The following is a 12,739-nucleotide window of genomic DNA, read 5'->3' as shown; positions in this document are numbered from 1 at the left end:
GGCACTTAATCAATCAGTCAATCACTGTTAGGAATGGGAGGCATAAAATATTGCTTACCTCACTGCCCATCACTGCACATAAACTGAACAATGCAGCTAGTCAACAATTCCAAAGTGAGGGCAGCACCCACCACCAATGATACGCATAGAAGACAACAATCCAAGAGTGTCAGTAAAATGGGTTTTGAAAGTAGCTGTCAAAATCCAAAGTCATGAGCCCTTGAACCCATAAAGCCAGGCATTAAGCAATTCTCTCTGCCAACCCGAACAGCTGAGCAATATAGCACAGCAGTGGGCACTCCAGCAATGCTTGTTACAAATAAGAATATGACAAATATTATATACCGCTTTTCAATAAAAGTTCCCAAAGCTGTTTACATAGAGAATGGATCCCTATCCCCAAAGAGCTCACAATCTAAACAAGAAACATAAGGTACACACACCAGCAGCAGCCACTGGACGGACACTGTGCTGGAGATGGATAGGGCCAGTTGCTCTCCCCCACTAAATAAAGAAAATCACCACTTTAAAAAGGTGCCTCTTTGATCAGTTAAAGGTAAAGTCAAGTCGAATTCGATTCCTGGCGCCCACAGAGTCCTGTGGTTTTCTTTTGGTAGAGTACAGGAGGGGTTGACCATGGCCTCCTTTTGTGCAATATGAGATTAGGCCTATATCGATGATGACGATATAGTACCAGGGGCTTCAGTTAGCAGGGGATTAAAAGCCAACCTGGCAGCTAAAGTAAATATAGTTCCTTTGAAGGTGGAACAAGGAAGACTATAAATACACCAGTGATCAGATCAAATAATCAAATACAAAATTCACACCCTTGTTTCCTATCCTGCCCTTTCCTGAGAGAGGGGAGAGCTGGTCTTGTGGTCGCAAGCATGACTTGTCTCCTTAGCTAAGCAGAATCTGCCCTGGTTGCATTTGAATGGGAGACTAGAAGTGTGAGCAGCACTGTAAGATATTCCCCTCAGGGGATGGAGCTGATCTAGGAAGAGCAGAAGGTTCCAGGTTCCTTCCCTGGCAGCAGCTCCAAGATAGGGCTGAGAGAGATTCCTGCCTGCAACCTTGGAGAAGCCGCTGTCAGTCTGGGTAGACAATACTGAGCTAGCTGGACCAATGCTCTGACTCAGTATATGGCAGCTTCCTATGTTCCTAAAGAAAAGAAGAAATATATTCACATTTCACTGAGGAATCCATTATATGTTACTTCAGTAGTAGCAACATCCCATGCTTATGACAATACTTGAAAGCAGGGCAACTGCCATCTTGCAGCATCTTGTGGCACCCCCTTGATCTCTTAAGGGAGGGGCTATATAAGATCTGCACTGGCTCCAGATGGAAAAATGAGTGACAGCATCTTCTTCCTGTCAATAAACCTGAACATGTACTCTTAGTGGTACTGAAGTAGCAAATGAGCTGAGGATTGCAACCCAACATTTTTAGAAGCGACAGGTGGGCAGGGGAGAAGAGGGAGAAAGTGACCACTACAGATTTCCTTTAGTTTCATTACTAGAACCTCATCCTCCACAAACAGATAAATGCTTTTAGTAAACTGAAGAAGTTAATAATGCTGGTTTGTTTATAGAATTCAAGGGGGAGATGCATACAGAGTACTTCTGTTCCAACCAAGCACATATTTGGTATCCCAAAACTTTTCAGAATGATGATTTGATAAACAGGATGACACAAAGACAACTCTGCCTCAAGATCCTTAGAAAGTAGGTGGGGTATATATTGTAAAGTAAATAAAACTGCATAAATAACTTTTGGTAGAGTTTAAATCTGGAGCCATTTCCTCTTAAAGGTCAGTTTTATTTTTTAACACAGATGACTTGAGCCAATATTATGAGCAACTCATTAGTGAAACTGTCTAGTTCCAGACGTGTTTAACTGTATGGTGCCCTGAACTTCTGAGTTAGCTGTATGCATTTTATCATCTGGCCTACATCCTGGGAACAAACATAATATAAAGCTTCACTATTTTAGTTTACCTTGGAGGGGACTTTGCCCCTAACAGTCGGCTACACTACACATTATCAAACTAGGTTGATAATGAACCAAAAACTCTACAGAAGAGAAGGACTCTTCTAGTGACCTGAAGGATACACCAATAGCTAACACCATTCCTGGATAGGTTTTCCCTGCTCCTGCATGAGCAGAGAAAGTAGGTCCACATGCCTTGAGGCCTGATCCAAACTGAAGATCATGGAGCACTGATGCTACTATGTTCCTAGAGTTTGCACAAGGCAAGGGACAGTATCAGGATTGGGTTATCACGGCACCATACCGTGATCCTATGAAAAGAGGTTTGAAGCATCTTATAATTCCTCTTCCTGGCTCATCATGACAGCCTGGACCTTTGGCACCGCTGAATAGGTCTTTCAATTAAATAAGTCCATTGGGTTATTTAAGTAGCTCGCTTCAATACCTCCAAGACAGAGCTTGTGTTGTCAGAGAAGTTATGCCTGCCTCTCAGGCCTTGGATTATCCACGGCTGAAAATGGTGCAGGAACAAGCAAAAGACATAACAGGCAAGCATGTGACAAAAGGGACTGATTAGCACATGTTAATTCTGCTCCCAAATTTATTCCAGAATCCTACTGATAACTTCCATCTTTTTCATACTTGTCACTCCATCAACTGCCGGGGCCCAAGACTCTGCCCTATATACCTGGACTATTACTGAATGTGTTTTAAGTGTGAGCCATTTTGGCAGACAATCTAGGCTAAGAGTACCCAGAATGTTGGGGGGCAATATGCTAAATCATTGTAAACCGCTTAGAGAGCTTCTAGCTATAGAGCGGTATATAAATGTAAGTGCTAAGTGCTAAGAAGCAGGATATAAATATAATACTTCCCTTCATGGCTGAGATTCCACATCACCTCTTCAGAGCATGCTGCCCTTTGTGTAAACTGGTCAGTTGAAGTTACGGATTTGGACTCCAATCTTCAACACATTTGTCTCTAGAGAAACGTTAGGCCTGTATAAAACTGCAGTTGAACCCAAAGACCTTGCACTGCCCCTTCAGGTTGTGTGTGAAGGCGAGCCTTTTCCCCAGTGCTCACCTCTGCACAACATCTGGCTCCTTATCCCCCCCTCCTTGTTCTGAGGCTCCATTAAAGAAAGCACAGCCCTCCAGCACCATCTTGGAAGGCACATCGGGGGCACTAGAAAGCAGAGTCCTTTCCCAGCACCCTCCCTAGATTTCCCAGTGCTCCCCAAGTGCCTTCCAAGAGGGCTGTGCTTTCCTGAATGGAGCATTAGGAACGGATAAGGAGTACGTTAGGGGTCCAGGTGCTGCATGGAGGTGGGTGTTAGAGAATGCTCGTCTCTGCGTGGAACTCAAGGGCTAATGCAAAGTCTTTGGCTGAAAACTCACACAGGCCTTTTAAACATCCTAGATTGGACTTTTAGGTTATACAGCTGTGGGGGCCACTGGAAAAGAAGTGGGCACACTACTCTACTTGTGAAGCCATGATATAGAGAGAACTAGATGTGCTTCTACACCTCAGGGAAGATGCAGTTTTGCATAACCTGCTTCCGGTGCTTTATCAAATCCACTTCACCAAGAAACAGACTCATGTATAATCCTTCTTATATTTCCATGAAAGTGTCCCCCAAAATGTGTGTTTGTGAATTTCAAGTAAGCTTTTATTCTGTTGGAGACAATGAAACTTTGCTCACAGAGTGCCCTAAAGAGCTTATTATCGCCACTATATTCCATCCTATATTTGAGCAAATTATATACACAAGGATCAATTAGAATAGAGCTGGCAGAAAGCACTACTTTTGCACTGCAGAAGATACATTACTAGCCAACATCTCAACACTGCGCGCATGCTGCCAAAGGATACATGCCCACTTCAGCAGTGTGGCTATCTGCATGTGAAAGGGCAATTTTCACCACTCTCTCCTTCCTCTGGAAACATTCTGTACAATCTGAAATTAGGTCCCTGAAGGTCACACAACTCTCAGGGACATAATTTCGGGTTCTACTAGTGTTTCCAAAGATCAGTGAAAATTCCACCTCATGTACAAGTGGCCACGTTGCTCAAGTAGGAGTGCAGATACTGCTGCATGGCTGTGCTAGTTAAGATTCCTGCCAGCAACAGTTTCCCCTAATTTCTATAAGCTGTACATTTTTTCTTTAAGCACTAAGGTCTGCAACCGCCTTGAGCTGTTCCTTTCATAACCCAAAACACAAAAACAAATTATCGAAACAATTTTTCTGCATCCTCAAAGTCATCTCAAATCTAAGAGTCCTTCATGGAAACACAAGCTTCCTTTTGAAGCAAGTATTTATATCTGCTTTTCCTTCCTTATTATATCAGTACAAAGTCTTTGTACTATGCAGGATGGCTTTAAAACATAAAATAAAAAACTGCACCAACTATGGCCTGTTTATACAGCTAGCCAACAAATCAGATATTCATACAGTGCAGGAGTGTGCTGAGGAGATACGAATATTTTGTTTGAGTTAGTATACCTATCAACCTCAAACGTATTAAGGAAAGAACACATCAGATTATTACTTGCATGTGTGTGTCTTTTCAAACTAACTAGCACAAGAACTTCAGCACTGAAGTACTATACAGGGTAGTCCTCAAAACAGATAACACATCTGGCGCTGCCTTCTGCTGCATCAGACACTTGGTCCATCCAGCTCAGTACTGTCTTCTACACCAACAGGAAGCAGCTCTCTGAGGGTTTCGGACAAGGGTTTTCCCCAGCCCCACCGGTGGCCTGGTAGCATCCGCACCTCGAGTTGCACACAAGCCATGTGCACGGCTACCAAGCAACAGCTCCTCCTGGCTAGTGCCAGTTTCACTGGCAATAATACGCCAAGCAATCCAACTCTAGCACAAGGCCCCTTCAGTGCCCTAGGGCTTCAACAGCAGCACAACTTGTTGTATTCCAACTATCAGATCCAGTGTGCAAGCGGTTGGAATAGCCAGGGACACACCTTACACAACTTTGCAATGAAACTAATGCTGGTCCAAGCCAGGGTAGCAACCCTTTGCAACTTACCTGTTTTTACCACAATAGCAATAGCTTTGGGGCCAGGGATAAAAAGTTAACTTGCCTGCTGGCCAACAAGTGACTGAGGGTAGTCTCAAGATCAGTGGAAAGCAGGCTAAGGGAGCTTAGCCCGCTTTCCACTGATCGTGGGAACCACTGGGCTTGCAGGTGAGCCCGGTTTCCCCAAAGCGGGTCACCCGCTTAACTACCCCTCCCCTTAGTCCAGGTTAGTGGAGCGAGAGCGCCGCTAACCCGGGTTTTTTGGTTTTGTATTGCTGCGTCTTGGCTCTGCGCCACAGCAACACACAGGGAGACCCCCAGCCGGGAGGCTGCAAGCATCCTCTCGGCCTCCGGGGTCTCTCCAGCATGCCCCATGCACTCATGCGGGGCATCCTGGAACTTCCGGGGGCCATGCGGCCCCTGATCCCTGCAGACCCAGCTGGATCCATGACGGAGCCGGCAGTCGTGTGGGCGGCCTATCCAGCCGCCCAGGGCTGCCTGAATTATCGTCTGCAGGGAGAGTGGGCTAAGCCCACTCTTCCCGCTAACCCACTCTCGGAGAATCTCACTGATCGTGAGACTCGCCTCACGAAGTGAGGAACTGTTACTTGCTGCAAATGTGGCTTACAGTAAGGCTTTAATGTCAGCCACAAAAACACACACTATTGCTAACAGAACATAGGGATGCTTATGTGAGGGAAGTGGCCTACTCGAGTGGGTATTCTAGTCTCCCAAGAAACCAGAGGCTGAGGAGGTGGGGAGTTTTATTTAAAATTGCATACCTAACTGCATACAACTAGCACCTAGCTGACAGACCTGGTTCAGCAAGCAATTCACCTCTCAGACAATCTGCCTTGGTGCTGGCTAGTTGTTCTAGCAGAATGGCCGTAGTATTTCACCGGCCCTAGAAGAGTGCTTTTGAACTTTGGTGCGGGAGAAGACTTTTGAGGATACCGTGGACAGTCAGGAAAACAAAACAAAAAAAGAGAAGGAGAGGACGACCAGCAGCAAGGTGGATGATGGACTCTATTACAACAGCAATGAATGCACCACTGAGAGACCTTAAAGGCCAAGTTGAAGACAGATCATCTATGTGGTCTAAGAGAGGAGAGCTGGTCTTGTGGTAGCAAGCATGACTTGTCCCCATAGCTAAGCAGGGTCTGCCCTGGTTGCATATGAATGGGAGACTTGATGTGTGAGCTCTGGAAGATCTTCCCCTCAGGGGATGAAGCCACTCTGGGAAGAGCATCTAGGTCCCAAGTTCCCTCCCTGGCAGCATCTCCAAGATAGGGCTGAGAGAGATTCCTGCCTGCAACCTTGGAGAAGCCGCTGCCAGTCTGTGAAGACAATACTGAGCTAGATAGACCAATGGTCTGACTCAGTATATGGCAGTTTCCTATGTTCCTATGTGGTCACTTTGACGGCACTCAACCAACCAACCAACCAACCAACCAACCAACCAACCAGAAGTGTCTCCTGATCTGGCATTTAGTCTAAATTTTCCCAAACTGAACATTTTATGAGCCAAAAGACAACAAAGAGCTAAAAGATCCCTTAAGCTTGTATTCGGCAACCACAGAAAATCATTGGGAAATGTCCCAATTTTTATGCAATTTAAACAAGTGTTAAGCTAGAGTGCTTCAGTGACTTATACTGCTGCCTATCTGATATTAGAAGCCCGTTGCAACAGCACAAAACTCTGTTTACACCATGACACTGAAATGGCACCAGAGGACCAGGCAGCACCAGAACATCTACGTGAAGCCTAGACATAGAAGAATGCTCTTTTCAGAAACTGGCCCACAGAAGGACTAATCAACAGAAATCAAGTAGCAAAACCTTTCCCAGGACTACTCCATTTAAAGCTGCACAGTCAAATGCTGCTGCACAAAAAGTCATATAGGCCCAGTTCATACACAACGCAAAACCGGAGTTAAACGTAGCAAAGGTTGGAACTCCAGTATGTCCAAACACGTGAAACCTTGGTTTCCCAGCATAAGCAACCTCCCGTCGGCCTTGTCTAACTCCAATTTGAATCTTCAGTTTGCACAGAGGTTCGCTGTAAAGTCCTGAGGTTTGGCCACTGAGGCATCACGTCCGACTCTGGGTGGTGCCGTAACTGCAGTTTCATGCCAATTTCCAAACCGCAATCATAGAGGTGGCAGCAGCGCAGAACCACCCAGGGACTCTCCCTCTCCCATCACGCTAGGACCAGGGGCCATCCCATGAAATTGATTGCCAGGAAATCTAGGACCAGCAAACGGAAGTACTTTTTCACACAACGCATAATCCACTTGTGGAATTCTCTGCCACTAGATGTGGTGACAGCCAACAACCTGGATGGCTCTAAGAGGGGTTTGGATAACTTCATGGAAGACAGGTCTATCAACGGCTACTGGTTGGAGGGCTACAGGCCACCTCCAGCCTCAAAGGCAGGATGCCTCTGAGTACCAGTTGCAGGGGAGTACAGGTGAAACTCGAAAAATTAGAATATCGTGCAAAAGTCCATTAATTTCAGTAATGCAAATTAAAAGGTGAAACTGATATATGAGACAGACGCATTACATGCAAAGCGAGATAAGTCAAGCCTTAATTTGTTATAATTGTGATGATCATGGCGTACAGCTCATGAAAACCCCAAATCCACAATCTCAGAAAATTAGAATATTACATGGAACCAAGAAGACAAGGATTGAAGAATAGAACAATATCGGACCTCTGAAAAGTATACAGTGTACTGTGCTTGACTGGCCAGCAAACTCGCCTGACCTGACCCCATAGAGAATCTATGGGGCATTGCCAAGAGAAGGATGAGAGACATGAGACCAAACAATGCAGAATTGCTGAAGGCCGCTAATGAAGCATCCTGGTCTTCCATAATACCTCATCAGTGCCACAGGCTGATAGCATCCATGCCACGCCGCATTGAGGCAGTAATTGCTGCAAAAGGGGCCCCAAACCAAGTACTGAATACATATGCATGCTTATACTTTTCAGAGGTCCGATATTGTTCTATTCTTCAATCCTTGTCTTCTTGGTTCCATGTAATATTCTAATTTTCTGGGATTGTGGATTTGGGGTTTTCATGAGCTGTACGCCATGATCATCACAATTATAACAAATTAAGGGTTGACTTATCTCGCTTTGCATGTAATGCGTCTGTCTCATATATCAGTTTCACCTTTTAATTTGCATTACTGAAATTAATGGACTTTTGCACGATATTCTAATTTTTCGAGTTTCACCTGTAAGAGCAGGAGGGAGGGCATGCCCCTTACAACTCCTGCCCGTAGGCTTCCAGCGGCATCTGGTGGGCCACTGTGCGAAACAGGATGCTGGACTAGATGGGCTTCCTTGGGCCTGATCCAGCAGGGCTGTTCTTATGACTCGGCTGCTCTATGCCAGTGCTTTTTGCTGGCCACTTATTGGAGAACCAGCCCCGCCCCTCCTGTCACCTATGCTGCTATGGAGTTTCCGGCAACAGGAACAGGCAACAGGACACCCCACTGCAGCCTCGCCATCCTCTCAACAGGCATTCCCTATCCCAACTCTATCCCTTGCTCCCCTCACCTGGCAAGCAGAAAGGAAAGGGACAGGAAACCAGGAGGAGGACCAAGTGCTTTGCTCCCCAAGAAGCAAGTGGCAGTGGTGTATGTTCACAAGCACTCCAGGTGGCAACATAAGCAGGGAACCCCATCACGGCACCAGGAGGGGGACAGTTAGCAGGTGGGGGGTGTCCAGGCTCGGATCCAAAAAGCAGCCCCAAGCAGGGATCCTGGAGAAGATACGCTCTATTTTTTTTTTAACGAAAGGTTGGGTATGGGTGGGTATTCGTGTTATATGAAGTGAGACTCTCGTTCCATGCTGCAGAATTAGCCCATCATCCCACGGACCGCTCTCTCACAAGAGTGCAAGGCCATCGGGCACTCGAGAGCAAGCCAGGATGCTCTATGGAGGAAAGCCACGGGGACGGGTACCTCGCGACTGCTGTCCTGGTCCTGGCAACTGCCGCCAAGAAACTGTCAGAGTGTGCCCCCTGCCAGCCCATTCCACCCATGTGGACATGTGCCCCCTTGCCAGTACCCGGAGATGGCGACCCTGCTGTGCAGGGGCCATTGGAAACTGGGGTTCCCCTCTCCCATGAATCCCTGAATCGCTGGCAAACCTGCATATAGCGCAGTGCCAGGCCAGACCTGGGAACTGTGAATGGGTTTAAAGGTCTGTCCCAGAACCTGATGTCTCCCGTCAGCGCAGATGCCTAGGCCTTTATGTGCTTGGGCATTAGGCATGCGTGTGTGCACTCTTGGCCGGGTGTTAAGGGCAGCCCCAAGCAGGGATTCTGGAGCAGCCAAGTTTTACTTTTTACACAGAAAGGTTAGGGGAGGGGGGCCCAGCCCCTTCCCCGGGGTGGGATACCTAGGCTGACTCATGAGAAGGGCCGTCTAGGAGCAAAAATGTCAAACCTACTAGGTGGTATTCTTGTATGTGCCACCCATTGTCCCATGGACCACTCTCGCACGAGAGTGCCAGCCATCTCGGCCGGTCCGCTGACATGCCGACACTCTGCCCACAATCTGGCCATGGAGCTTGCTGGGATCAGCCTCGGCGGCCGAGCAGCAGGGAGGGGCTCTCCTCTCCTGCAACTGGAGTTTGGCTGGCCGCAGCCTGAAGAACATCTGCGGCACGATTTACAGACCCAAACTGAAACCGCAGGTTCGCCGACCTCTAGTTTTGAGTTATGTATAAACCAGGCCATAGAAAGTCAGCATGTCAGGCACCAAGTCATCGTTCGCTCCAATATACTAGTCTTGTACCTGCTGGGAGCACTTAAGTTCTCCAGCATGCAAAACTACCACCCTAGCAGTCTACTGTCAGACAATCCAGAAAATGTGATCCTGCTACTTGTAGAAACTTGCTCTTCATTCTAAGCCTTACACAGTGGAATCACACGTCTAAGAAGCCAGCAGCACAGGCACTAACAAAATATTTATCATTTGGCCAATAATTAGTGAAGGCAGATGAGTAAAAGAAGAATTAAGACAATTGATTCAAATCCCTCCATCTCTTAGATCAACAACCACTCCCTGATTTACCACTTTGTTTACTTCCCCCTGCCTTGACCTGATGGGGGCTGACGGCACCCCAGTACAAGCCATCATTTCTGTCCTGAGAACAACTGGGCAGCCTTGTGTCTAGGCCTTGCTTTACATGCAAGGCTTACCTAGCAGCCTTTGCGTAACGCAGGGCATGGTGTGGGGCCGCAGCAATAAAACAGGAAGGGAAGAGGCAGAAATTCAACAAGCAAGATACAGCCTGCTGAAGAAGCAAGTCAAAATAAAAATAAGAATGAAAAGCCCTAAAAATAGCTGTGGGGTTCTGAAATCAGTCCGATGTGACACGCAAACATGAAATCCCACTTCCACACCCTCCTCATCTCTGCCTTCCAGCGTTCACTGAAGCCGCAATCAATGCAACGGAGCAGGACCACACCTTCTCTCCCCCCCACCCCCGCCATAGTTACAACTTACCAAGTTTTTCCACCAGCTTCAGCATGACCCCACCGATGTGGACCTCTCCCGTGACCCTCAGAGTGACATCTCTGTTCAGGTCTGTGACATGGACATTTAACTCCCACGTCCCGTCCGCGTAGCAGCCATCTGGCATCCTTATACCGTCCAGAGCCATGGTTCAGCCTTCCTGCCTGCAAGTGAGGAGCAGAGGAAATGGCATTCATGAGCTAAGCAGGAGCCTCCGACACGCCGTTGGCAAAGCCTCTCCCCGGCTTCGCTTCCCACTCTGGTAGGGACATCAGGGAGAGGAAGAAGCCCAAGCCCAGGCCTTGCAGCCGGGCACTGTAAGTACCCGCTCTCTCCCAGACACAAACAGCGTCCACACGATCGGCTGACCCCACACTGCTATGACGACACCCCCGCCCGGGCCACCCTGGGTGAAGCGCGCAGGGACCTTCCAAGTTGTGCCAAGCGGGCCCTTCCTGTGCCTAATCTGCCCTCTCCCCGCCCCCGTTCTTCGCAGCCCCCCTGCCCTCCTCGGATCTGCAAGCAGCACGGTGTGCAGCAGCAGCATGACCCCGGGTCTGCTGGGTCTCCACACAGGCGCGCGCGCGACTGCGATGCTTGCAGGGGCTCCTTTCCAAGGGCCCGGCGGCGGCGGCGGCGGCAGGAGAAGGGACGCAAGAAGGGAGTCTCCTGCTGCTGCTGCTGCCGCCCCACACATGCCCTCCTCCGGCCAGGCGCAGGGAGAGGGCTCGCCCTCGGCAGCCGGCAGCCGGCAACCAGCAGCGCCCTCCCCGCGCGGCGCCAGAGGGAGAGGAAGCCCCAGCCCGCGGGGCAGCCAAAGAGAAAGCAGGCGGCGGCAGGCAGGAGGAGCGGGGCAGGCGAGGCGAGGCGAGGGGGCTCCTCCGTCCTGCTTGCGCCTGCGGGGCTGCGAACACCCCTGGCCAAGAGAGGGAGGGAGAGAAACAAAGGGGGGGGAGTGCCGCCTGCAAGGAGGGGGGAGGGACCCCCTTTGGAAATCAGACCCCCCCGCCCCAGAAGAGGAACTCGGGTCCTTCGAGGGGTGCGCGACCTCCCCGACTTGCCTAAGGCGTGCGTGTGGGGGGGGTGGCCCTTCCTCCTCCTCCTGTCCAGCCAGCAGCGCCCCCCCCGAATGCGCCTCAAGGAGAGAGGGGGCGCGCGCCTCTGCCTCGGTGCCCCCCAGCCTGAGCCCCACCCCGAGCCGGTGGGGCGGGGGACCCGCACCGAGGGAGCCGGGCGAGGGTCTCCCTCTCCCCTCCCTCGCCTTACCTCCTCCTGCTCGCCCGCGTCGCGCCTGCCCGGCTTGCAGCTGCCCTGCCCGTGTGACGGAGGGGTCTGTCCCCGCTGGTGGTGGTGGTGGCGGCGGCGGCGCTGCTGCTGCTGCTAATGGAGAAGCGGGGAGGGCTGGGGGTGGGCGGGGGAGGGAGGGAGGGGAGGAGCCGCTCTCCTTTCCTGGGGGGAGGGGCGGAGGGAGCCCCGCCCTCCCCTGGAACAAGCCGGGGGCGCGGGGCCAACATCCGGGACTCCCCCTCCGGCGGGAAGGAGGAGGGGGCGAAGGGGCGGCCTCCTCCGCCTCCCGCCCCCTCCCCGCGGTGGGGCCGCTCAAGAGGACGCCCCCGCCCCCAACCGCCTCCATTCCCTTTTTGCAGCAGCAGCAGCATCCCCGTTTTCATGGCGACTGGAGACGAGCCAGGCTTGCTGGCGGCGGCGGCGGGGTCTCCTCCGCCCCCCCCCCCCGCCACTGCCGGGTGATCCGAATCTCGAGGCTGCCGCTTTCCGCGCGGAGCTCCCGGCTCCCGCTGCCCCGTCCTCCTCCTCCTCCAGTCCTGGCTGCCCGGAGCCTCCTCCCGGTCCCTCCTCTACCTGCAGCCCTCCTCCCGAGGAAGCCACCTCTCCTTGCAGCACTGGCCCTGCTGCGCACACACACACCCACACCCAGCCCTGCGCTGCGCTGCGCTGCTCCTCCTCGCACCCCTTTGCGGGGCCCAAGCTATAGAGGTGTGTGTGGTGGGTGCCGGGGTCGTGGCGGTTGGCGAAAGGTGCTCAACTTCGAAAACTCACTGCTCGGCCACTTTTTGAATCAAGGCTTCTCCTGCCCTGGTGAGTTTGGGCCTCTCCCAGAGCCCCCCCCCCCCACTAGCCCCTCTCTCCGGCTGCTGCTGCGACTCCCGTGTCA

General features: G+C 50.8%; 1 protein-coding gene across 4 annotated transcripts in view; it reads right to left on the bottom strand.

The window, feature by feature from the left end:
* The window catches only part of FERMT2 (FERM domain containing kindlin 2), a 131,493-nt gene extending 119,528 nt beyond the window's left edge, over positions 1–11,965 (bottom strand). For all 4 annotated transcript variants that reach the window (XM_053287303.1, XM_053287311.1, XM_053287316.1 and 1 more), the window contains exons 1-2: positions 11,833–11,965; positions 10,558–10,730 (exon numbers count right to left, since the gene is read on the bottom strand). In XM_053287303.1, coding sequence (XP_053143278.1) covers positions 10,558–10,714 — 157 coding nt within the window. In that variant the 5' untranslated portion in view covers positions 10,715–10,730; positions 11,833–11,965. The remainder of the gene's footprint in view (positions 1–10,557; positions 10,731–11,832) is intronic.
* Positions 11,966–12,739: the final 774 nt, after the last annotated feature.

This window comes from Hemicordylus capensis, chromosome 1 (genome assembly GCF_027244095.1).
Source record: "Hemicordylus capensis ecotype Gifberg chromosome 1, rHemCap1.1.pri, whole genome shotgun sequence".
Taxonomy (NCBI): Eukaryota; Metazoa; Chordata; class Lepidosauria; order Squamata; family Cordylidae; genus Hemicordylus; species Hemicordylus capensis.
Note: the sequence above shows the minus strand (reverse complement) of the source record. Positions and strands in the feature narration are given on the sequence as shown.